General features: G+C 36.9%; 1 protein-coding gene across 1 annotated transcript in view; it reads right to left on the reverse strand.

The window, feature by feature from the left end:
* mrpl13 (mitochondrial ribosomal protein L13) overlaps positions 1–25,950 on the reverse strand; it is a 79,044-nt gene that overhangs the window by 14,581 nt on the left and 38,513 nt on the right. The window contains exons 3-5 of the mRNA XM_039736486.1: positions 15,087–15,180; positions 5,231–5,291; positions 1,969–2,055 (exon numbers count right to left, since the gene is read on the reverse strand). Of these exons, the coding sequence (XP_039592420.1) occupies positions 1,969–2,055; positions 5,231–5,291; positions 15,087–15,180 (242 nt within the window). The remainder of the gene's footprint in view (positions 1–1,968; positions 2,056–5,230; positions 5,292–15,086; positions 15,181–25,950) is intronic.

Below are 25,950 nucleotides of genomic sequence, written 5' to 3' on the forward strand. Positions count from 1 at the left end.
GGTAAAGCAGTTACAACTAAAATTTACATGCATGCATATACTTACAATACCTAAATACCCGTTTAATAGTTTATGTTTATTAAAAATTAACACAAATATTTATGCCTGTAAATTAGCAACTGTTACAACACTGCTGTTATAAAATTCCAACACATTGGTCAAAGACCTGAGAGAAATCTCACTCTGGACACTAAAATCACTCACAAAATAATAATTCTTCAGAAAACAAGCTACAGGAAGCCATGCCAGATTATTTTCCTGAAAATGATGTGGATACACTGTTTTAAAATATATGTTCAACCTAAATAACTTAGATTAATGGCTGAAACCTTTCTTGGCTTGAAAATAGATGCATGAATAATTTTAAGGCTTTGTTTCAAGTTTGGATGGGTGCCCTGTAGTCACTGTTTTAAATTGTAAGAACTTGTACAGTACTCTTTAAAATTTATGAAAAATGCTTTACTTAAGCACAAAATCCTGTGATAAATTAATGTATACCATTAATGTGAAAACAAGTTCAACTTGAAAAATACCAAACAAGTCCTTTAATAGCTAATTTTGAGATAAAGAAATTATTTCTGAAAGGAAATAGAAATAAGACTATGAGCTCAAAGTAATGATTTTCTTAAAGGATAGGTTTGGTATGTTTTATGTCAAAGATGTTTCTTTGCAATCAAGGATAATGTTAGTTTGCCATATGAAACTGTATTCTTGCTTCTTGAAACCCATCTTAAAGTGCAAAGAAAAGCATACTATTTTTTAAAAATTTATATAAACAATTGCTTCACTTTACAACACAAAAGGAGAGCCTTGACTTCACAGAGGAGAACCACATTCCTCACCATGCACTTTGAGCTGTTGCAGGAGCCACTGTGTCACTTGCAGATATGTCACCAATAATGCCCTTGTACCTGTCTCTCTGGTAAATGTAGCACTAAACTGTCATCTTTACAATTTAAAAACGTTAGGTACTGCATCTCTTGTAGGAAATTAGGTTTCATTTGCAATCATTATCATATTTATAGTATTATCCAGTTAATATAAACTATGAAAAAAAGAACGAGCCCCAGCACTTATCCCTGAGGGAACACCATTTTTGATATCACATAATTTTGAAAAACTTCCATTTACAACCCTTTGTTCAGGTGTTTAAACCAATTTTGCACAAATATATACATTGCACCCTACAACTACCACTTCGTTTAGCTTAAGCAACCAACAGCCACTAATGTGGTACCCTATCAAAAGCTTTGAAAAAAAAACAAGATAAATAAATATTGAATGCACCTCTAATTGTGCAATTTTGTTACTTTCTTAAGGAATTCCATCATGCTGACTGTTTACTGATGCATCTGTTCTTGTAATAAATTAAGAAAAAATCAAGAATTTCAATAATAAATTTACAACTTGCCTTAAGAAGGGGCCTAAGTTGCCTCAAAAGCTTGCAAATTGTAATAATTTTAGTTAGCCAATAAAAGGTGTCATTTTGCTTGACTTCTCACCTGTGATAGAGGTAAAGCTTACTTTTCTTAAGTTACCTGGATCAGCCCGGACACCATTTTCATAGTATAATATCTAATAGGTTCCAGTCCTCAGGCATTTTCCAGTATGGAGTGATTTTTACAAGCAATTAAAGCAGAGATGTATACTGCACCAACTGCTTGAGTACAATGGAAATGCAAAATGTTAGAGTGAGTGTGCTAAACAGGCCAAAGCTTAAATAAGGTATCTTCAGTAAATATAACAAACAAACTAAAATACTGAGCACATTTATTCTTACAGTTTTAATAGCCTATTACTCATATTAATTAAAATGGAAGTTTAATTTTTATAACTTTTCAATGCTGTAAATTAAAAAAAAATCAAAAAAGGAAAATGCATCGCAAAAGCTGCACAAGCCCACTAATAAACTGAAGGATTTTTTGGTAACAAAAGCTTTAAATGAAAAGAACATATGCAAATACTCACATCATCGGGAAATATATGTAATCTCTGCATCATGGTTCTTCTTAGTAAGTTGCGAGGAAGCATACCATAGACAGCAAGTTTGATGATCTGCTTAATGAGGTAGAGAGAGAGAGACAAACATAATTTATCACTAAAATAAGTAAAAATGCATGTGCACATAATGTACTTTATGAATATATTCATTAGTGACACTGGTTTGCACCAAGATCTATACAGTAATATTTATATATACACATCCATTTTATATATACACATCCATTTTATATATATATATATATATATATATATATATATATATATATATATATATACATATACATACATACATACATATACACACACATCTAAGATTCGTTTATATTAATGTATGTGTGTAGTTTAAAATGCAGAACATATGTTGAATCTATTGAAGACTGTTTTTATTATATTGTACTAGGGGACTCTGCCCCCTGCTCACTTCGCTCGCCAACTTGCGGTTTTGGTCCTGTGGAAATACATTTTTAAGTGTTTTTTTTTCTGTGGGAATTGTTACATATGCATTATGTTCACTTTTGATAATGTAACATATAACTGGCCATGAGTGAATATCATTTCAATAAAAATAAGACTTTCTAATAAAACAATCTATTTATAAAAGTGCTAATATCCAGAGCCGATGTAGCAGGTGGCATTGCTCTCAAGAAGCTGTGGATTTCTGGTCATTGTGGATTGCACGTCATTTTAGGAAATAAATCTGGCCAAATGATAGCTCTGGATATTGCCATTGCATCATGATATAACTGTTGCAATGCTCTTGGACTACCTTGATATGATGATGGTAATATTACTGCTGCACCTAATTTTGAATTTCTCTGAACTATTGATATTTGAATTTTGAACGTGATCAATGAGACCTTGCATATGTTCCATTCTAAGTTTAGCTTGATTTGATTTAATAAAGAAGGGACGATTAGCTGCAACTTTTACATACGCATTAATAATGTAATGTTGCGATAGATGTTGAGATGATAGAAGTGGGTTAAACACATGGGAATGTATCGCTAATGTTGATCTGAAATATTGTGTGGGTGTTATTCGTTTTGCTGAATGTGTTTGTTTCATTGTGTATGACCATCCTGTTTCGCCATCTGGGAAAAGCAAAGGAAAGAATAAAGGGTCGGCATGTGGCGATGTATTTGACATAAATGACGAAGCATGCTTTGCCTTTGGATATACACGAATATCTACTCTGTCTTTGATATCTCAGTCTTTCGAAAGTATTATCGCGGACATGTGGGTTTAATATAAATGTGACTGTGATCTTTCAGATTCTTACAGACATCCAAGAAAATGTCTTTGTCCATGTGTTGCTGCTAAATCTTGTGTAAAGTGTGATACGTTTGGACGTATGGATTTGTATCCCTTATTGGCTGTATAATATCTATTACGTCGGATTGTTTAACTGTTTTGATGCAATGTTGCAGCGCTTCTCTGTGATCATAAAGGTACACCTAACCAAATTGTGTTTTTTCCAAAATTAAACTTGTCGTAGCTGTGATTGTTGTGGGAACAGATTCTCAAAGCATATGGTCCATTATTGTGTAAACGTTTTGTGCATTGAATGATGCTAACGCGAAACGATTATTGTAGACACATATATTTTGCCTGTAGTGTTTGTTGATTTCACTTTCACCAAACAACAAATCTTAATTTTTGCGGAAACGCCTCTTCATTGGGAAGCAGCAGTACTTTTCCCTGATGGCAACACGAAGTAGACAATCTAAAAATCTCTGATTTAAATTTTAAAGCCTTACAATATCTACATACTTCCAACATATCACCTATGTCTATATATAGTCGATCTCTTTTTGCTGTTCCATTATTTCACCTAGTAATAATTTCCGTTTGTTTATGCGAATGCCATCTGTACTGTCTTCTTGTTGACACTTTCGAATTTTAGTACTGTCATATTTTTGAACTTGCTCTGCGTGTATATTGTGCCAAGTGTGAGCCTTTCGAATTCCACTGCTGTCATAATGTGTAAACTACTCTGCATGTGTATGGTGCCAATGTTTTTGAGCGTCCTTTTGAAATTCTACTGTGTCTTTTACTCTTTGTCTTTTATTTCTGACCCCATTTGGACCTGCAAGGTTTTCAATTCCACTTTTTCTGGGCTGATCATTACTTTCCTTGCCTAGGTCACTGTCTCACAGGAACATGCTTACAATGGATGTCAGTATGACATGACTTAACCGTGACGCGGGAAGTGAAAGTATCTCTGTCTTCAGAGGATCATGTCTTGTCGCAAGATTTTTTTTTTTTATAATAGAGAGATGTACTATTCAAGGGACACACAAAAATGGCAGGACATTGTTTGCCCAATATTAAATCTTTCATAAGCAACACATGACCATACTGTTGAAGTCATATTTGCCAAGAATTGAAATTGCTTCTGTTTTAAAGGAAAGTGTGAAGATGCCTTCTAAAGAAGGAGGTACCAGAAAACACAATGATTACTACATTGTTTGCACAGGCAAGGTACAATGCCTAGGAAGAAAGTGAAAAAGAGACTATAGTCCAGTCATAATTGATTCTGGCATAGCTATGGTTTCATCTTAGTGATGACTCTGTTAAGATGGTGGTATAGACCACTGATAAGGCACACAGAGTGACAACCAATTCTGCCAATCTGATTTTGAGATGCTAATGTGATTAGTGGTAAGGATCCAAAAAAAAGTTCAGAAACCTCACAATATGAAGAACAAGAAAAGGATGATTCAGCTTCTGATTGATAACTGTGTTGCGCACAACATGCTTCCACATTTAAATAATCTTTGCATTGAATTCTTCCCACCCAGTTGCACAGCAGTGCTTTAGCAATTGGATTTGGGCATCATTCGCACCCTGAAGGTGTATTATCGCAAGGAAATGCTGAGAAAAATTCTCGTCTGCATAACTTGTAGACAGGAGAAGATTAAAATTAATGTGAAAGAAGCTATTGAAATGATTGCAAACGCCTGAACGCAAGTTAAAGAAATCTCTATAGTGACAAATAAAGAATCTCATTACAACAAAATTTTCATTACAACAAAATATTTTTTAGGTCCATTTCAGTTTGTTGTAACGGAATTTTGCCTGTATATTAATTCCCAGCTAAATCACATAACTGCAAGTCTAAAAAACACTGCTCAAAAAATCTGCCACAAAATGAAATGCATAACTGTTGATAATTACACAAGTTATCACAGAATGAAAGCAACATGAGAACAGAATGAAAGCTTACCGCTGTTGGATCCTTTAAATGAAGCTGTGCAGCTGTTACTTGTTTAAATCCACCAGGATAACTACAATTAAAAACAGTTTATTTTTACTGAGGAGGAAACTATTTTGTTATAACAATATAATTCAGGAAAACGACTACAGAAGCCTGACCAATTTTCACTTAAAACAAAGTTAGAAAATTAGAATTCTGAATAAAATTAATTATACACAATGCATTTACAGAAACAAATCTTTTTTTTTTTTTTACAAATAATCACATCAGGGCTAGACCAATGTATTTACCCAATAATTCTTTCATAGCTCCATTTATCCATTTTAGATTCATTGGAAACTGGAGCCTATCCTGGTCTCCCTGGGTTCAAGGCAGAAAACAATCTTCAGCAGGTAGTATGTTTATCAAATTCTGATAACAAATATGAAAATATTTTCATTATGAGGGACCAAGAACAGTGTTTAGCACTACTATCTCACAGATGTGGAGACCTTGGTTTGATTCCAGGTTTACTCAGTCTGTGTGGAGTTTCCAGTCCATTTCCCCCCCACATAATATGTTAATTTACAGTAAGTATAGAAGTATGCAGCATGTACCCTGCCTGGAAAATCTTTAGTGACTGAACACCAGCAATTGTTATATCAAAAGGAATGAAAAATATTCAAAAAACATTATCATATAACATATTTTAAAGACACTCATATCCAAGATCTTATTATTAAAAAAATCTTAATGTCAAAATATGAAGAAAGGACATACTGTAAAAAACCATACATGTCTGGTAACAAAACATCATTGAACTGAGCATTCCTAGTAATTCCTTTAATCTAACCAGGATTTTTACTTCTAAATTATAAGTGAACTGAAATACAGTGCTCAACTATTTCAGCTTTTGTAAAGACATAGTTCAGGGAAAAAATATAATCTATACAAGCAAGAAGTTTTCGGCTACACTTATACCAGACACTGAAAACAGCAGTTTGTAAATCTGTATAATTAAAACTGTAATCTGTTTGCCAATAACACAAAAACAGCTGAACTGATTTTCATGAAATTTTGTATGTAAATTGCCATTGTTTGAACTTAAAATATAGGCTGTATGGTGAATTGGGGTCTGCAGTCAGAGGCAACCCAAAATTCAGTGCTGACATCAGAACAATAATTCCCATCAGGCAGCAGGAACATGCTCAGACAGAGGGAAGGACTTTCTGAACTCCAAAACCATCTTTTAAGAGAGTTCTGTGGTTGTAAAATGACAAGCAAAATAAAGTTTGAGACTGGAGGTTGGAGCCAGAGACAGACTATCATGTTGATGTGATCCTAGTGAGTGGAAGTGAAATTGCTGATTGGTTTCTGTTCTGAGGAGTTAAAGATAATTAACACTAGAATCCCTGAAGCCTACAAAAAACTTGTAATCCCGGGCCACCTTAAATTCCTTCACACCACTCCTCATCGGCTTCTTTTGTTTTACAAATGTGTCAATCAGCACAAGCAGCCTGCTATCCTATCCCCCCAACCCTAATGTAGCTGAAGTCAGTCACAACCTTTTCTCAGCTCAAATCTCTTTATCATGGTGTGAAGAGCCTGGAGTTGTATGGGGTAAGTAATATATCTTTATTTGAAATACATATGTTTTATGTGTGTCCCGTGTCTACAAATATCTGTGCAAGTGATGGATGACACGAAATGCGAGGCAAGAAACGCTGAAAACATAACTAAAATAAAAACTTTTTCCATGTTATACTAATAATGTCATGAAGTTTATAATGTGTGAAGGCTTTAGTCCAAATATCAAATAAACACGTGCACTTTTATTTAAGAATATAACCAAAGAAAAAAAAACTTTTACTTTACATGTTGCTGTAGATGAGTTAATAACCCAAGCTCAAATGGCAATCGACAGAAAGTTGATATAGTTAGGTCCATAAATATTTGGACAGAGACAACTTTTTTCTCATTTTGGTTCTGTACATTACCACAATGAATTTTAAATGAAACAACTCAGATGCAGCTGAAGTGCAGACTTTCAGCTTTAATTCAGTGGGTTAAACAAAAAGATTGCATAAAAATGTGAGGCAACTAAAGCATTTTTTTAACACAATCCCTTTATTTCAGGGGCTCAAAAGGAATTAAATAACTGGAAATAAAATATTAATTTCTAATACTTGGTTGAAAACCCTTTGTTGGCAATGACAGCCTGAAGTCTTGAACTCATGGACATCACCAGATGCTGGGTTTCTTCCTTTTTAATGCTCTGCCCAGCCTTTACTGCAGCGGCTTTCAGTTGCTGTTTGTTTGTGGGCCTTTCTGTCTGAAGTTTAGTCTTCAACAAGTGAATGCATGCTCAATTGGGTTAAGATCAGGTGATTGATTTGGCCATTCAAGAATTTTATACTTCTTTGTTTTAATAAACTCCTGGATTGCTTTGACTGTATGTTTTGGGTCATTATCCATCTGTATCATGAAATGCCTCGCAATCAATTTGACTGCATTTAGCTGGATTTGAGCAGACAGTATGTCTCTGAACATGTCAGAATTCATTCGGCTGCTTCTGTCCTGTGTCACATCATCAATAAACACTAGTGTCCCAGTGCCACTGGCAGTCATGCACGGCCAAGCCATCATACTGCCTCCACCGTGTTTTACATAGGATGTGGTATGCTTTGGATAATGAGCTGTTCCACGCCTTCTCCATACTTTTTTCTTGCCATCATTCTGGTAGAGGTTGATCTTGGTTTCATCTGTTCAAATTCAAAGAATGTTTTTTCAGAATTGTGCTGGCTTTTTTAGATGTTCTTTAGCAAAGTCAAATCTAGCCTTTCTATTTATGAGGCTTATGAGTGGCTTGCACCTTGCAGTGTACCCTCTTTACTTACTTTCATGCAGTCTTCGCTTTATGGTAGACTTGGATATTAATACGCCTACCCCCTGGAGAGTGTTGTTCACTTGGTTGTTTGTTGTGAAGGGGTTTCTCTTCACCATGGAAATGATTCTGCGATCATCCACCACTGTTGTCTTTCATGGACGTCCAGGTCTTTTGCGTTGACGAGTTCACCAGTGCTTGCTTTCTTTCTCAGGATGTACCAAACTGTAGATTTTGCCACTCGTAATATTGTAGCAATTTCTCGGATGGGTTTTTTTCTGTTTTTGCAGCTTAAGGATAGCTTCTTTCACCTGCATGGAGAGCTCCTATGACCGCATGTTGTCCGTTCACAGCAAAATCTTCCACATACAAGCACCACACCTCAAATCAACTCCAGGCCTTTTATCTGCTTAATTGATAATGACATAACGACGGACTTGCCCACACCTGCCCATGGAATAGCCTTTGAGTCAACTGTCCATTTACTTTTGAGCCCCTGAAATGAAGGGATTGTGTTAAAAAATGCTTTAGTTGCCTCACATTTTTATGCAATCTTTTTGTTCAACCCACTGAATTAAAGCTGCAAGTCTGCACTTCAACTGCATCCGAGTTGTTTCATTTAAAATTCACTGTGGTAATGTACAGAACCAAAATTAGAAAAAAGTTGTCTCTGTCCAAATATTTATGGACCTAACTGTATGTATTCTTGGATGGTGCAGAGGTAAGAACTGCTTGGCGAATTCTGTAAGCCCTGCTTTTTCTTTGAAAGACATGTATGTGGCCCATTGACTGGCAGGATGATGCTCGATACGTTGCAGCATCCAAATGGTGCCATCTTTTGCCTATACGCCTGGTGCAGCTGCGTTGTTCTTATGTGTTAGTGGATGTTTCTAGAGGGAAGGGCTTTCTCTTTCTCTGATGTAGAACCCTCATCCTCATCCAAGTTCACCTTTGTTATAGCACGTTTTTATTTGAAAATTAGCAGTGTCAGATCGGGTGGAACGTGAGTGAGAGAATAAAACTGAATTAAAAAAAAAAAATTTTTACACCGGCTGTTACAGACTCAAACCAAATGTAGGTTTTCATTCTATAATATTAACAATAAAAGCAGCTCACTACTCAAAGTGGATGCAGCCGGAATCGAACCAGGAACCTCTTGATTACGAGCATTTGGTTAGATGCCAACATGAGAGGTTGGGCATCAAACTAAAATAAGTTGAAGTTCAGGGTATAGCGTGCAGATGGTGGCAAAATTGGCTCAGGCACAGGAAACAGAGGGTTGTGGTGTGATGAACCCTTTTAGAATTGGCCGATGTTAAGATTGGTATCCCACAGGGGTGAGTGCTAGCCTGTGGGGGCCGCTGCTAGGCTTGCTAATATTTTTAATAGCAGGAGTACCTGGCATTGCACGGGAATATATAACCGGTGAATTTCCCAAATGAAAGAACAGAACATAGAAATAGAACAACCAGTTTTCTGATTCACATTTTATTGTAAGTGCCTCCACTTTAGATTGTGTCTGCTGTGGTGTTTGAGACACCCTTGAAATAGACTTTTCTCTGGCATCTGAAGTAGACTGTGGAATTTTTTTGGTGGCATGGGTATATTCGCGTAAAGCAGGAGAATTATAATGTGTTACACGGTATTACGTATGGCATACGCACCTCAGTGAGATGAATTTACCTTATTTACACTACGTCGGAAAGCGAACAAATCATAAACATATATAGATAGACGCCGCATTCACTGTATTGCCCAGTCGACACGATACATCAGCGCGTCCAACCTATTGCGAGTGGCAAAAGTGTCATAAAAGGTAGACTTGGAAACTGGGTTTTCTGATGAAAAAACAATAACGTTTAAAACAGTATCGTTTACATACAACAGATTTTGGCGAATCGTTTAAATGTAATTATTTATATCCATTTATACACTAATAATGGCAATTATTAAATAATACTAATAATAAAATAATAATAATAATAATTATTATTATTAAATAATTCCTCCCATATAAGTAACATTTCTCGGACTGCCTTCTTCCATCTCTGAAACATTTCTAGACTTCGTCCTGTTCTTACGCAACACAGTACTGAAGTATCTCCTACAGACTGACACTCCTCTCACTCACTCAGATCCTCATCTGCAGCTGTACTTTCTGTACCACACGTCAGACTCTGTTCTATGGGAGTTTGAGCGTCTCTCATAGTGCTCCTCAACTCGGGAATTATCTTCCGTCTCATATACGTCAGCTCGATTCAATAACACATTTTAAAACTGCCCTCAAAACTTTTCTTTTCAAACTGGCGTACCAATTGTGAATTTTGCACTGTTACTGGCAGTTATCTTTGTTTGTTTGTTAGCTAATTATTGATGTTTGATTTATCATTCTCTTGTTTTAATTTTACTAATGTTGTTTAATTTTATTGTAAGGTGACCCCGAGTGATAAGATTATAAAATGATATTTTCTTAAGGCAAATTATAACCAAAACAATTGTTCAGCCTTACCTATGAAATGTAATCCCCTGGGACCTGGTTTGGAGCGTACAGCACATGCATGAGGCATCTTTATCCATTACTTCACTCCACAGTAGTGCCACTTGCAATGTGGCGGCAACGTTGACGTACGATGGTGTTGGTTATGCGGAATTTAGTAATTCTATGTCTATAGTCGGCCTTCTCATACTTGGACACTTCCGCCATCTCTTGGCAATTTAAAGAAATACGGGTAAAGAGTGACACACAGAGAACAAAGCTGCCGCTAGATGGCACCGTGGTGAACTTCTGTTGCAACGTGCGGCCATCTTAAGTTCGGAGACGTGTCCCGAACGTTGTGTCGGTGAAAAGGTGCCCTGCGGTTCACAATGAACATTTTTCCGAATCAAACATACCCCATGACCTTCTCCTGGTCATAAAGGAGCCCCTTGCCCAGTTTGGTGGCGATCGGACGCCCGGTGCAGATTTGTAAGGGGGACAAACAAACATGCAACAACAACACACATACATCAACTCTGCTTTATATACAGTGAAATACGTTTAACGCGAAAACGCTTAAGACGAAATATCAGTTAACATGAAATAATACAATGGTTCCGACAAACTATGTATTTTCATGCATTTTTTTCTCGTAACACGAAACGAAAATAGCTTAACACGAAAAGATTTCCCTTCTGGGAATGAACCAAATACGGAAAACAAAAGCCGCGCAGGCGAGATTTAAGAGGGATGTGAAATGAAAGAAAGGTGGTTTCACATGTTTCGTAGAAAGGAGGCTAACTTGGCTTTGAAATACCCTCGGAATAGCCTGTGACACGAGCCAATTTTGTTTATCTAAGCTACTTTCACCCTCCACCCCTACAAACGCCACACAAAAACATCTCATCTCTTATCAGTTGGCTTTGGAATTCGGTGACGAGTACATCGCAGTGTGAGTAAAAATCAGTGAGTTTGGTTCGTGTTTTTTTTTCTATTTTAGAAGAATTTTTTTTACGAGCACAATGGCAAAGAGCTCAGGGGGAAAGCAAACTGCTATTTCGCTTAAAATGAAGATGGAGCTTCTTAAGGCTGTTGATCAAAAACAGAAGACGAAAACGGAAATCTATAAAGATTTTGATATTGCTAACTCTACATTATCAACAATAATTAAAAAAAGTGAGCAAATTACGGAAATGTTTGAACAGAGTAAGTTTGAGCCAGAGCGAAAACGGATGAGAACGGCCAAGCACGAGGATTTAGAGACGGCTTTACTTGAAAATTTTGTATTAAATTTCATTAACTTCTTGTGAATGTTTTTGTTTCATTGGTTTTTATTAAATACATGCATATATACATATCTATGTAAATAAAATGTACTCTAATGAACTTAATTTTGTTGAATATACTGTGTGTATTTTTTGTAATATCCTTTAACACGAAATTCTTTTAACATGAAAAAATATTTCAGACCCCTCAGTTTCGTGTTAAACGATTTTCACTGTATTAGATATACAGTCAAATAAAAAAGTTTGGGAACCCCTTTTAATTCTTTGGATTTTTGTTTATCATTGGCTGAGTATCAATTTCCTTTTAATATATGACATGCATTATGGAAACATTAGTATTTTAGCAGTGATATTAAGTTTATTGGATTAACAAAGAATATCCAAGATGCATCATAACAAAATTAGAAAGGTGCATAAATTTGGGCACCCCAACAGAGATATTACATCAATACTTAGTTGAGCCTCCTTTTGCAAATATAACAGCCTCTGGACGTCTCCTATACCCTTTGATGAGTGTTTTGACCATTCTTCCATACAAAATCTCTCCAGTTCAGTTAAATTTGATGGCTGCCGAGCATGGACAGCCTGCTTCAAATCATCCCATAGATTTTCGATGATATTCAAGTCAGGGGACTGTGAAGGCCACTCCAGAACATTGTACTTCTCTCTCTGCATGAATGCCTTTGTAGATTTCAAACTGTGTTTTGGGTCATTGTCTTGTTGGAATATCCAACCCCTGCGTAACTTCAACTTTGGGACTGATGCTTGAACATTATCCTGAAGAATTTGTTGATACTGGGTTACATTCATCCGACCCTCGACTTTAACAAGGGCCCCAGTCCCTGAACTAGCCACACAGCATGATGGAACCTCCACCAAATTTGACAGTAGGTAGCAGGTGTTTTTCTTGGAATGCAATGTTCTTCTTCCGCCATGCAAAGCGCTTTTTGTTATGACCAAATAACTCAATTTTTGTCTCATCAGTCCAAAGCACTTTGCTCCAAAATGAATCCGGCTTGTCTAAATGAGCATTTGCATACAACAAGTGACTCTGTTTGTGGCGTGAGTGCAGAAAAGGCTTCTTTCTTATCACCCTGCCATGCAGATGCTCTTTGTGCAAATTGCGCTGAATTGTAGAACGATGTACAGATACACCATCTGTAGCAAGATGTTCTTGCAGATCTTTGGAGGTGATCTGTGGGTTGTCTGTAACCATTCTCACAGTCCTGCGCATATGTCACTCCTGTATTTTTCTTGGCATGCCAGAACTGGGTTTAATAGCAACTGTGCCTGTGGCCTTCCATTTCCTGATTACATTCCTTCCAGTTGAAACTGACAGTTTAAACCTCTGAGATGGCTTTTTGTAGTCTTCCTCTAAACCAGGGGTAGGCAGATTCAGTCTTGGAGGGCCGCAGTGGCTACAGGTTTTTTCTCCAGCCCAATTGCTTAATAAAAAGCACTTATCGCTCAAGTAACACTTCTGCTTCACTTTAGTTGTCTCGCTCATTAAGATTTTGAATCCTTATTGCATACTTTAGTCTTAAACATCTGTGGTCTTGGTTTTTAATTGCTCCTTATTAGCAATAAGATGCAAATGACAAAAGAAATCAGCATTTCTCCATTTAGCTTGTTTCCATTTACACCTGTATGTATTTATCATGCCCTATTGAGTTTAATTAAATACTTGGGAGGAAAGTGAAAAGAAAAAAAGTGAAGCACTGAGAATAACTTGTCTGTTTTACACTTCAAATCATTTGGAAGATATTCTTAAAAAGGAAAAAAATCTATGATATGAGAATTACTTGACACAGCAGAGTTAAGGCACCAACAGGTCATGAAATTAAATAATTGACAAGGATTATTTTTTAATTAAGCAACTGGGTTAGAACAAAAACCTGCCACCACTGCGGCCCTCCGGGACTGAATCTGCCCACCTGTGCCCTAAACCATGATACTGAACAGTCTTTGTTTTCAGATCTTTTGGGAGTTGCTTTCAGGATCACATGCTGTCACTCTTCAGAGGAGAGTCAAAGGGAAGCACAACTTGCAATTGACCACCTTAAATGCCTTTTCTCATGATTGGACACACCTGTTTATGAAGTTCAAGGCTTAACGAGCTAATCCAATCAATTTCGTGATGCAAGTAATCAGTATTGAGCAGTTACATGCATTCAAATCAGCAAAATTACAAGGGTACAGCCAGTTTTTCACATTTGATTTAATTTCATACAACTGAAAACTGCTTCACTAAAAATCTTTGTTTGGAAAACACCCCAGTACTCAGATGTTCCTAGGAAATGAAAGACATACCACTGTTATATTTTTTGTTGAAAGTAGAGTAAATTATTATGCAGGCTGAGAGGGGTTCCCAAACTTTTTCATATGACTGTATACATGATATAAATGATCTGGATAGGAATATAAATAACATGCTGGTTAATTTTGATTATACCAAAATAGGTTGACTGGCACATAATCTGGAATCCACTGAATAATTACAAAGGACCTTCATAATATAGCAGGTCTGCAGCTTTGTAAAACTGTCCGTTTTAATAAATAAATAATTGGTTGCACTTGCGCTGGGGAGTGGAGCAGGTGCGAGCAATTGTCTGAGAGGACGGCTTGCCTCTGGATTGGTGTGAGGTAGTTGGCTGGCCGTGCAGGCTATCTGACTGTCTCATTATCAGCCCAGGGCCACAATCAGGCAATCGTACATGCAAACTGCACCCCAGCATATAAAAAGGGTAGTGCATGATCAGAAAAGGGACAGAAAATAACAACAGAGAATGGAGGTTAAAGAAAGGCAGAGGCTTGAGAGAGAGATGGTGCAAAGAAAGGAAGAATGTTTCTAAACATATTTGCACCTTGCAAGCTCATAAACAAACACACCTTTTACAGATGTCCAAAATATTTTGTAATTTAAAAAGATCAAAGGGTAATACTACAGTTTTGTGCAAAATCTCTAGAGCTGGTATGGGTTGAACTAGAACGACCAACTGTATTATTCTTAAAATTAATTCATGCTCTGTGTAAGACTCTGTATAAGACCTGTGATATTCCTAGCATTTTATGCTATACATTTTAGGCATTTGAGAGCCTATTCCAGGACAATGGTCAAAGAGAATGATCCTTTAAGGGATGCTTCAGAAAGGTGCAAATGCATCAAAGCTATATTATCAAAAAAAAAAAAACCAAAACAACAAATATCTGGGTTTAAAGGACATCACAAAACATACTTACCCAGTGTGAGAAGAGTATACTTTTTGTTCCCACTTATTTCCTGAAAATGCAATGTGTTTTGTGTTTAGTACAACAACATGGTCTCCACAGTCACCTAAAGAAAAGCAAGAAAGGATAAACATAAATTAATTAGATAGGCCTCTCACATAATAAATTGAAAACTAACAGAGTAAAATAAGTATATGGTGTTTTTCTTTTTTCTTATACTTGTACTCAAACCAGAAAACCTGGACAAGGGACTCTTTGATGCTTTTTCATACTCATTTACAATTCTTTAGTACTTGTTTGCTAGATAAGACTCTAGATATCTGAATTGTGAGAACAACAATAGAAAGACAGTGTGTTGTTGTTGTTATTTTGAAAGCTTAATAAATGTCAAAAATGACAGACCTGTACTATAATTGTAAAATGACTATTTTTAAAGTTGACATACAGTAATTAATGCGGAAATACATGCCACAATTCTAATGAAAATGTATTATAATTTTTTACAAAACACAAATAAAAGACGATTTTCTTTAGCAGATTTTAAGAAAATAATAAAATAGCTTACATAAGCAAAAGTACAGAGAATAAGATCCAAAAACTGATCTAAAGAAAACATGCTGGAAAGCTGAGTGCAAATGAAGAAAAAATAAACTGACTATCCACTATGAGATAAAGGATAAAATAACAGAATACAACATAGTCCATCTTGAGAGGCAGTGCTATTTCTCTAAAATTATAAATAACAATGCTAGTAATCCCAGAGTTTTGTTCTCTACAATTGATCGTCTGCTAAACCCAGGTCACTCAAAGGAATACCTCCAAAAAATGTCCAGTGAAACTTATAAGGCTTTTTGCCTTTTGCTATATTTTTAATCACAAAATTAATGATATTAGAAATAATATAGTACATCTCCCCAATACTGATACTCTTAAACCCTAGCACTCCATTTTAAACAAATTAAATTCTTTCACCAGGATAGATTTACCTGATTCATATAAAATAATTAATAATTATAAAATAATAAATGAGACCCTCCCCCTGCGTCCTTGACCCAATACCAAAGAAGTATCCGGCCTGTTAATTGATAGTATTCTTGACATAGTAAATTCATCATTAGATACGGGGGTCTTCCCCAGACTGTCTTAAGACTGCTATAGTTAAACCCCTGCTCAAGAAAAACAATCTTGACTCCTCTGCTTTTGAAAATGTTAGACCTATTTCTAACCTGCCTTTGAAAGCAAAATTCTACAAAAGGCAGTCATTATGCAGCTAAATGACCACTTTAACAAACATGCTATTCTTGAGAAGTTTCAGTCGGGTTTTAGAACAAATCACTGAACAGAAACTGCACTCGTTAAAGTAGTAAATGACTTGCGAGTAAATGCAGACAGAGGCTGTGTATCTGTTCTCATCCTCTTAGATCCGAATGCTGCATTTGACACTATTGATTACGATATTCATAGAAATCACCTTAGTCAATGGGAGGGCCTCTCTGGCAGTGTCTTAAATTGGTTTGTGCCTTACCTGGCAGGCAGAAAATTTTTTGTTCGTTGTGGTAATTATACTTCAAAGACACAGGATATTCTATAGGGTGTTCCACAAGGATCTATCCTGGGTACACTACTCTTTCCGATCTACATGCTTCCATTAGGTCAGATTATCTCGGGGCATAACGTGAGCTACGACAGCTATGCTGATGACACACAACTGCACCTGACAACCTCGACTCTCTTAGTTCATGAACACAATGTCTTACTTGTGTCTCTGAGTGGATGAGTAGTCATTTTCTCAAACTAAATAAGTAGAAAACAGAAATTTTAGTGAGTGGCAAAAATGGATATAATAAGGGTATCTACACTAATAAAAGGCAAAGCCCTCACTGACTCACTCACTCATCACTAATTCTCCAACTTCCCGTGTGGGTGGAAGGCTGAAATTTGGCAGGTTCATTCCTTACAGCTTCCTTACAAAAGCTGGGCAGGTTTCATTTAGAAATTCTACGTGTAATGGTCATAACTGGAAGCTGTTTTTCTTCATTTACTGTAATGGAGTTGAGCTCGAAAGCCGTGGGGGCGGAGTTTCGTGTGACATCATCAAGCCTCCCACGTAATCACGCAGTACGTAGAAAACCAGGAAGAGCTCCAAAAAGCGCTGAAGAAAACATGCATTATATAATTGAGAAGGCAGCGAAACAATAAAAAGCGAGCGAAGTGACATATACAACCATATTCATGAGTGCTGCAACTTCGGAAACAAAGCACGGTGTAAACCTAAAGTTTAAATTAAGTTCATAGACAGGCTGCTGCTGGTGTTTGTAATTTAGTGCCTGCCCATATAAGGCCGTCCGTCAGCGGCAATCCAATAGAAACACTGACACTAAATATTCACGGGTGAAGGACTGTGCAGAGGAAGATGAGATGGTCAGGGTGGTGTTTGGCACAGACTCACTGAAACTGCGAAAGAAAGTTTTAAGTGCCAGGTCTTAGCTAACATTAAATACAGCCGTGGACATAGCATGACATGGCACCAGCACAGCTGGGAAACTTCGATGCATATACACCGAGCGGCTCACATGAAATGACGCAGTGCACAGCCAAAAAGCAACAGTTCCAAAGAGCGCTGAACAAAAACCGAATTACACAATTGAAAAGGCAGCAAAAAATATGAAGCGTCTGATACATACAAGCATATTCATAAGTGCAGCTACTGAGGAAACAAAGCACATGGTGGAAAAAGTCAATGTCTGCTAAAGACGACAATGAAGAAAAAAAACCTGTGCATGCAGTGTGTCAGGTCTCAGATAAAGAAGAAGACGAGCTGTTTATTGATGCAGTAAGAAACGAATCGATGAATGAAACCTGTTATCTTTACAACGATTGACAAACACGGAATGTAACTTGAACACAACACATCCTACAAATACGAACCCGATTGAAAGAAATAATGATAATCAAATCCTTGATGACAGCAAAATACTCAATAACACTCACAAAACAATTACTGTATATTGACAATCATGTTATGTTATTTTTAAAATGTTCCCTTTTCTTTTTCATAACTTCTTTAACACACTACTTCTCCGCTGCGATACGCGGGTATATATATATGTATATATATACACCCCGATCTACATACTCGAATAATGGATACTTTATTCGCCATCAATGATTGTTTTGATAAAGCCATACTCGGTGTATTCATTAGATGAACGGTAAAAAAGAAGTAAGAGCGAGGGGAGGGTGACTTATTGAGGCACGCAGGCAAAACCACAATAGCACGCGGGCTTGATATACTGTAGTGCGCGTCAACTCGATCTGAATTGCGTGATCACATGGGGCTTGATATACTGTAGTGCGCGTCAACTCGATCTGAATTGCGTGATCACATTCGAAAAAATATATCTTTTCAAGTTCTATTTAGTCCATATGTGTTAAACTCAAGGGCCGCGGGCCACATCTGGCCCGGCGTGTAATTATATCCGGCCCGTGAGATCATTTTATATGCTGTATTATTGTTATTAATGGCCCGGGGATATGAAGCGCTGGTAACACAATAAACTACAGATCCCATAATGCAGCGCTTCAGCTGCCTTGCTTTAACACTTACGCGTTAATCAAGTCTAGCTTATGATGCTGCAAGTTATTGAAGCTAGCCCACACGATGCCGAAGAGAAAAGTTGATTCTGAAAATAGAGCCTTTAAAAACCGATGGGAGGCGGAGTATATCTTTACTGACATTGCCGGTAAACCCGTGTGTCTCATTTGTGGAGCTAATGCGGCTGTAATTACAGAATTTAATCTAAGACGGCACTATGAGACAAAACATCAGGGTAACCTGAAAGACCTGAATGCAATGCAGAAGATACAGAAAGCAGAAGAGTTAAAGAAGTATCTGACACTTCAGCAGACGTTTTTACCCGTGCACAATCACAAAGTGATTTCAAGTGAAGCTGCTTTTATGGGAGACACAAATGCACCAGTGCAACTTGCCCCTTTCCCTGTTGCCAAGTAATGTTGAACCAAGTCGGCACAACGGTGTTCCCAAATACGCACTTTGCTGATAAACTGAGCAACTGCGCACTGTGTTCGCACCGCGCTTTGGTGACTTTGAAGAACAAAAAAAGAATTTTGAGTTGTTTCGCAACCCATTTGCCGTCGATGTGGAAACTGCACCTGTGCAGATTCAGATGGTGGTGATTGAGCTGCAGTGTAATGGCACACTGAAGGCAAAGTACGATACTGCAGGGCCCGCACAGTTTATTCACTCCATTCCCGCACAAATGCTCCAGCTCCGTCTACATGCGGCTCGAACCTTGTGCATGTTTGTAGCACATATCTGTGTGAGAAGCTCTTCTCAGTGATGAAGACTAACAAAACAGCACACAGGAGTCGCCTCACTGATGAGCACCTGCAGTCCATCCTGAGAATCTCCACAACACAGAACCTCACACCAAACAGAAACGAACTTGTTGCCAAAAAAAGATGCCAGACGTCCAGCTCTAATAAAATGACATATGAGCAAAGACAACTGAATGATTTGATTTGTTATTGCTGAAAAGAACAAATTTTATTTATATTTCCAGGTTTTGTTATGCAGCATCTTCATATTTATATTTGAATTTGTATAATTTTGACAGGATATATTTTTATGGAGAGCAAAATCTTTTGGGATATTTAAAATTTAAGTTTATTTTTTATATAAAATTACATAAGAGTAAAGAAATTTGAATGTTTGTTCTTTTAATGTTTACTTTATTTCTAACTTGTATAATTTAGACAGGATATATTTTTATGGAAAGCAAAATATTATAAGTTATTTAAGGTTTGAGTTGATTTATTCCGGAATAATATTCCTGTCTGTTTTTATTCATATTTATGTTCAAAAAAGTTAAGTTTTAAAAGTTTTAAAAGTTTAGTTTTAGTGTGTTCAATAAATGTTTATCCTGTTCGGCCGCGACCTAAAGTGTGTTTTGGATTTTGGCCCCCTGTGCAATTGAGTTTGACACCCCTGATTTAGTCAACACAAATATCTTTGGTTGGAATGTAAGGCGAATTTACTCGTTACATTTGTATGGTGAAGAAAAATTTATGCAATGATGCCTACATTTAACTTACATTCCTACCAAAGATATTTCTGTTGACTAAATAAAAATTCCTTCTATTTAAAATTTAAATAGAACTTGAACAGATACGATAGTTCATAATATCCACACAGACTTGCACGTAAGAGCAGGAGTCATACGTTTTAAAAAAGAGCGTATTGCACTGATACGTTATAGCCTGCCCATTTAATTATTTAGGAATGGATAAATTAAGATTTTGTACAAATAATGTTTTTCATTTTTCTTCCTTGATGGATTCTGCCACGCCCAGCAACAGTTGCTCGCACCCCAAAGAGTGTATGTATATATACATACATACATACATACATATATATACACATATATACATATATACATATATATATATATATATATATATATATATACATATATATATATATATATATATATATATATATATACATATATATATATATATATATATATATATATATATATATATATATATATATATATATATATATATATATATATATATATACATATATATATATATATATATATATATATATATATATATATATATATATATACATATATATATATATATATATACACATATATATATATATATTAATATATATATATATATACACATATACATACATATATATATATACATACACATACATATATATATATACATATACATATATACATATATATATATACAGTGGTGTGAAAAACTATTTGCCCCTTCCTGATTTCTTATTCTTTTGCATGTTTGTCACACAAAATGTTTCTGATCATCAAACACATTTAACCATTAGTCAAATATAACACAAGTAAACACAAAATGCAGTTTTAAATGATGGTTTTATTATTTAGGGAGAAAAAATCCAAACCTACATGGCCCTGTGTGAAAAAGTAATTGCCCCTTGTTAAAAAATAACCTAACTGTGGTGTATCACACCTGAGTTCAATTTCCGTAGCCACCCCAGGCCTGATTACTGCCACACCTGTTTCAATCAAGAAATCACTTAAATAGGAGCTGCCTGATTACAGAGAAGGAGACCAAAAGCACCTCAAAAGCTAGACATCATGCCAAGATCCAAAGAAATTCAGGAACAAATGAGAACAGAAGTAATTGAGATCTATCAGTCTGGTAAAGGTTATAAAGCCATTTCTAAAGCTTTGGGACTCCAGCGAACCACAGTGAGAGCCATTATCCACAAATGGCAAAAACATGGAACAGTGGTGAACCTTCCCAGGAGTGGCCGGCCGACCAAAATTACCCCAAGGCAGAGGCGACTCATCCGAGAGGTCACAAAGACCCAGGACAGCGTCTAAAGAACTGCAGGCCTCACTTGCCTCAATTAAGGTCAGTGTTCACGACTCCACCATAAGAAAGAGACTGGCAAAACGGCCTGCATGGCAGATTTCCAAGACACAAACCACTGTTAAGCAAAAGAACATTAGGGCTGTCTCAATTTTGCTAAGAAACATCTCAATGATTGCCAAGACTTTTGGGAAAATACCTTGTGGACTGATGAGACAAAAGTTGAACTTTTGGAAGGCAAATGTCCGTTACATCTGGCGTAAAAGGAACACAGCATTTCAGAAAAAGAACATCATACCAACAGTAAAATATGGTGGTGGTAGTGTGATGGTCTGGGGTTGTTTTGCTGCTTCAGGACCTGGAAGGCTTGCTGTGATAGATGGAACCATGAATTCTACTGTCTACCAAAAATCCTGAAGGAGAATGTCCTGCCATCTGTTGTCAACTCAAGCTGAAGCGATCTTGGGTGCTGCAACAGGACAATGACCCAAAACACACCAGCAAATCCACCTCTGAATGGCTGAAGAAAAACAAAATGAAGACTTTGGAGTGGCCTAGTCAAAGTCCTGACCTGAATCCAATTGAGATGCTATGGCATGACCTTAAAAGGCGGTTCATGCTAGAAAACCCTCAAATAAAGCTGAATTACAACAATTCTGCAAAGATGAGTGGGCCAAAATTCCTCCAGAGCGCTGTAAAGACTCATTGCAAGTTATACATAAGCGCTTGATTGCAGTTATTGCTGCTAAGGGTGGCCCAAACCAGTTATTAGGTTCAGGGGCAATTACTTTTTCACACAGGGCCATGTAGGTTTGGATTTTTCTCCTAAATAATAAAACCATCATTTAAAACTGCATTTTGTGTTTACTTGTGTTATATTTGACTAATGGTTAAATGTGTTTGATGATCAGAAACATTTTGTGTGACAAACATGCAAAGAATAAGAAATCAGGAAGAAACAGTTTTCTACACCACTGTATATACATATCTATACATATACACATATATATATATATATATATATATATATATATATATATATATATATACACACATATATATATCTACATATACATACATATACATACACACATACATATTACATACACACACATATACACACAAATACATATATATATATACATAAATACACACACACATATATAAACATATATATACACATAGCAGATACATATCACACATATACACACACAGCTATTTCAGATAGTCAGTGTACATCGCTGTGTTTAAAACCTCACGCTCTTACGTGCAAGTCTCGTGGATATTATGAACTATAATATTTGTTCAAGTTCTATTTAAAATTTAAATAGAAGGAATTTTTATTTAGTCGACAGGAATATCTTTGGTAGGAATGGTAAAAAGAGACAGGAATATTATTCGTGAAGTTAACATTAAAAGAACAAACATTCAAATTTCTTTTACTCTTATGTATTTTATATAAAAAATAAAGTTAGATTTCTAAATATCCCAAAAGATTGTGCTCTCCATAAAAATATATCCCTGTCAAAATTATACAAATTCAAATATGAAGATGCTGCAGACGAAAACCTGGAAATATAAATAAAATGTGTTCCTTTCAGCAACAACAAATCAAATCATTCAGTTGTCTTTGCTCTTATGTCATTTTGTAGATGGCTCTGGCATCTTTTGGCAACAAGTTCGTTTCTGTTTGGTGTGAAGTTCTGTGTTGTGGAGATTCTCAGGATAGATTGCAGGTGCTCATCAGTGAGGCGACTCCTGTGTGCTGTTTTGTTAGTCTTTATCACTGAGAAGAGCTTCACACAGATATGTGGTACCAAACATGCACAAGGTTCGAAGCCGCATGTAGACGGACTTTTTTGTTCTTTCAAAGTCACCAAAAGCGCCCGTGGTAAACTCAGTGCGCTCAGTTTATCAACAAAGTGCGTATTTGGGAACACCGTAGTGATGACTTGGTTTGTCATTACTTGGCAACAGGGAAAGTGTGGCGCGGTGCATTTGTGTCTCCCTATAAAAGCAGCTTCACTTGAAATCACTTTGTAATTGTGCACGGGTAAAACGTCCACTGAAGGTGTCAGATTCTTATTTAATTATTCTGCTTCTATATCTTCGTACATTGCATTCAGGTTACCCTGATGTTTTGTCTCATAGTGTCCGTCTTAGATTAAATTCTGTAATTTAAAAAACAAAGGCCCAAACATTAGCCCCCCTTTTTAAAGGAAAAACCCCCACGGGGGTTCCAAAGGGTAAATTTTTAAAAATTTACCCACCCCCCGGGGGGTTTGGGGCTCTATTTTCCAGAATCCCCCCCCAAAAATTAAAAAGGTATTTGATTTTCCGGCCAAAATTATTAATTAACGCTTGGGCCCCGGGAGGGGCCCCGCTGCCCTTTAGTTTTAAAACCTTATATGGGCCAAATAAAATTAAAAGTATTTTTTAAAGACCCCGGCCGGTATAAAATAGGGGGAGTCCCGCCCTTGTTTTACCAATAAAAAATCCCTTGGTTTTTTTTTTAAAACCGCCATCCAAAAATAAAAATTGAGAAAAGGCCCCCCTTTTACGAAATAATTTTCCCCCCTTGTTTACCTTTTTCGAGACTAAAAACCCAATTCAAAACCCCGGCCGAGGAGAAGTTTGAAAAATTGAAAAAAAAAGGGAAATTTTAAAAAATAACGAAATTTTGACTGTCAATTTTGGAATTGTTTTGTGGGAGGTTACAAAAGGGGTTGGGTTACGGATTTGATTATCACTATTTTTTTCAATCGGGGCTCAGATTTGGGATGTGTTGTGTTGTTACATTCCATGTTTGTCAATCGCTGAAAAGATGAAAAAGGTTTCTTTATCGATTCCTTACTGCATCAATAAACAGCTCGCCTTCTTTATCGGGAGACCGGGACACACTGCATGCATCGGGTTTTTTTTAAGTCCCCCTCGCTGGGCATTGACTTTTTTCCCAAAGGGTGCTTTGTTTCCCGCAGAATTGGATTTTGGGGAAAATGCTTTAAAAACCCGGGCAATTCATATTTTTTTCTGCCTTTTTAATTGTGTAATTGGTTTTTTTTCAGCGCCTTTTGGAAACTGTTGCTTTTTATCCGTGCACTGCGCCAGTTCACGCGGAGCCGCCGGGTTTTTAAAGGGATCGGGTTCCCACCTGTGTTGGGCCATCCCCGTTATGTCCATGGCTGTATTTTAACCTTAGTCCTGGCACTTAAAACTTTTTCTTCCCCCCAGTTTCGCTTTTAGTTTGTGTCAAACACCACCCCTGACCATTCATCTTCCCTCCATAAACACAGCCCTTTACCCGGAAATTTAGTGGGAGTTTGCTATTGGGTTGCCGTACGGACGGCCCAAAGGGCAGGACCAATTACAAATGCCAGCGCAGCCGTCTTTTGAACTTAATTTAAAGGGGTAGGTTTACATCGTTTTGTTTCCGGGAGTAGAACCCCCAAGGGAAAAGGCTGTATATGCCCCTCGCCCTTTATTGTTTTCATTGCCTTTTAATTATATAATGCATGTTTTCTTCAGCGCTTTTGGAGGTCTTCCTGGTTTCTATGTACTGCGTGATTAGCGAGAGGCGGATGATGTCACACGCCTTCACGCATTCAAGCTCATCGCCATTACAGTAAATGGAGAAAACAGCTGCCAGTTATGACCATAAAGCTGAATTCTCGGAGTATAAAACCTGCCCAACTTTGAAGGAAGCTGTAAGGAATGAACCTGCCAAATTTCAGCCTTCCACCCACACGGGAAGTTGGAGAATTAGTGATGAGTGAGTGAGTGAGTGAGTGAGGGCTTTGCCTTTTATTAGTATAGATATATACATACACTAGCAAAATAGTGTGAGTGACATATACAACCATGTTCATGAGTTCTGCTACTTCGGAAACAAAGCACGATGTAAACCTACACTTTAAATTAAGTTCATAGACAGGTTGTACCGCTGATGCTTGTAATTTAGTGCCTGCCCATATAGGTCCGCCCGCCATGGCAATCCAATAGCAAACTCCCACCAAATATTCACGGGTGAAGGACTGTGTTTATGGAGAGGAAGATGAGATGGTCAGGGTGGTGTTTGGTACAAACTCAGCGTAAACTAAGTAGAGAAAGTTTTAAGTGCCAGGACTAAGGTAACATTAAATACAGCCATGGACATAGCACGATGGCACCAGCACAGCTGGGAACCTTCGATGCATGTAATAACCGATCGCTCACGGAACTGGACGCAGTGCACAGATAAAAGTGCAACAGTTCCAAAGAGCGCTGAACAAAACCGAATTACACAATTGAAAAGGCAGCAAAAATATGAAGCGCTTGATAAGCATATTCATAAATCCAGCTACTGAAACAAAGCACACGTGGAAAAAGTCAATGTCCCGCTAAAGGAAGACAGTGTAAAAAAACTGCGCATGCAGTGTGTCAGGTCTCAGATAAAGAAGAAGACGAGCTGTTTATTGATGCAGTAAGAAACGAATCG

Source organism: Polypterus senegalus, chromosome 15 (genome assembly GCF_016835505.1).
Source record: "Polypterus senegalus isolate Bchr_013 chromosome 15, ASM1683550v1, whole genome shotgun sequence".
Lineage (NCBI taxonomy): Eukaryota > Metazoa > Chordata > Cladistia > Polypteriformes > Polypteridae > Polypterus > Polypterus senegalus.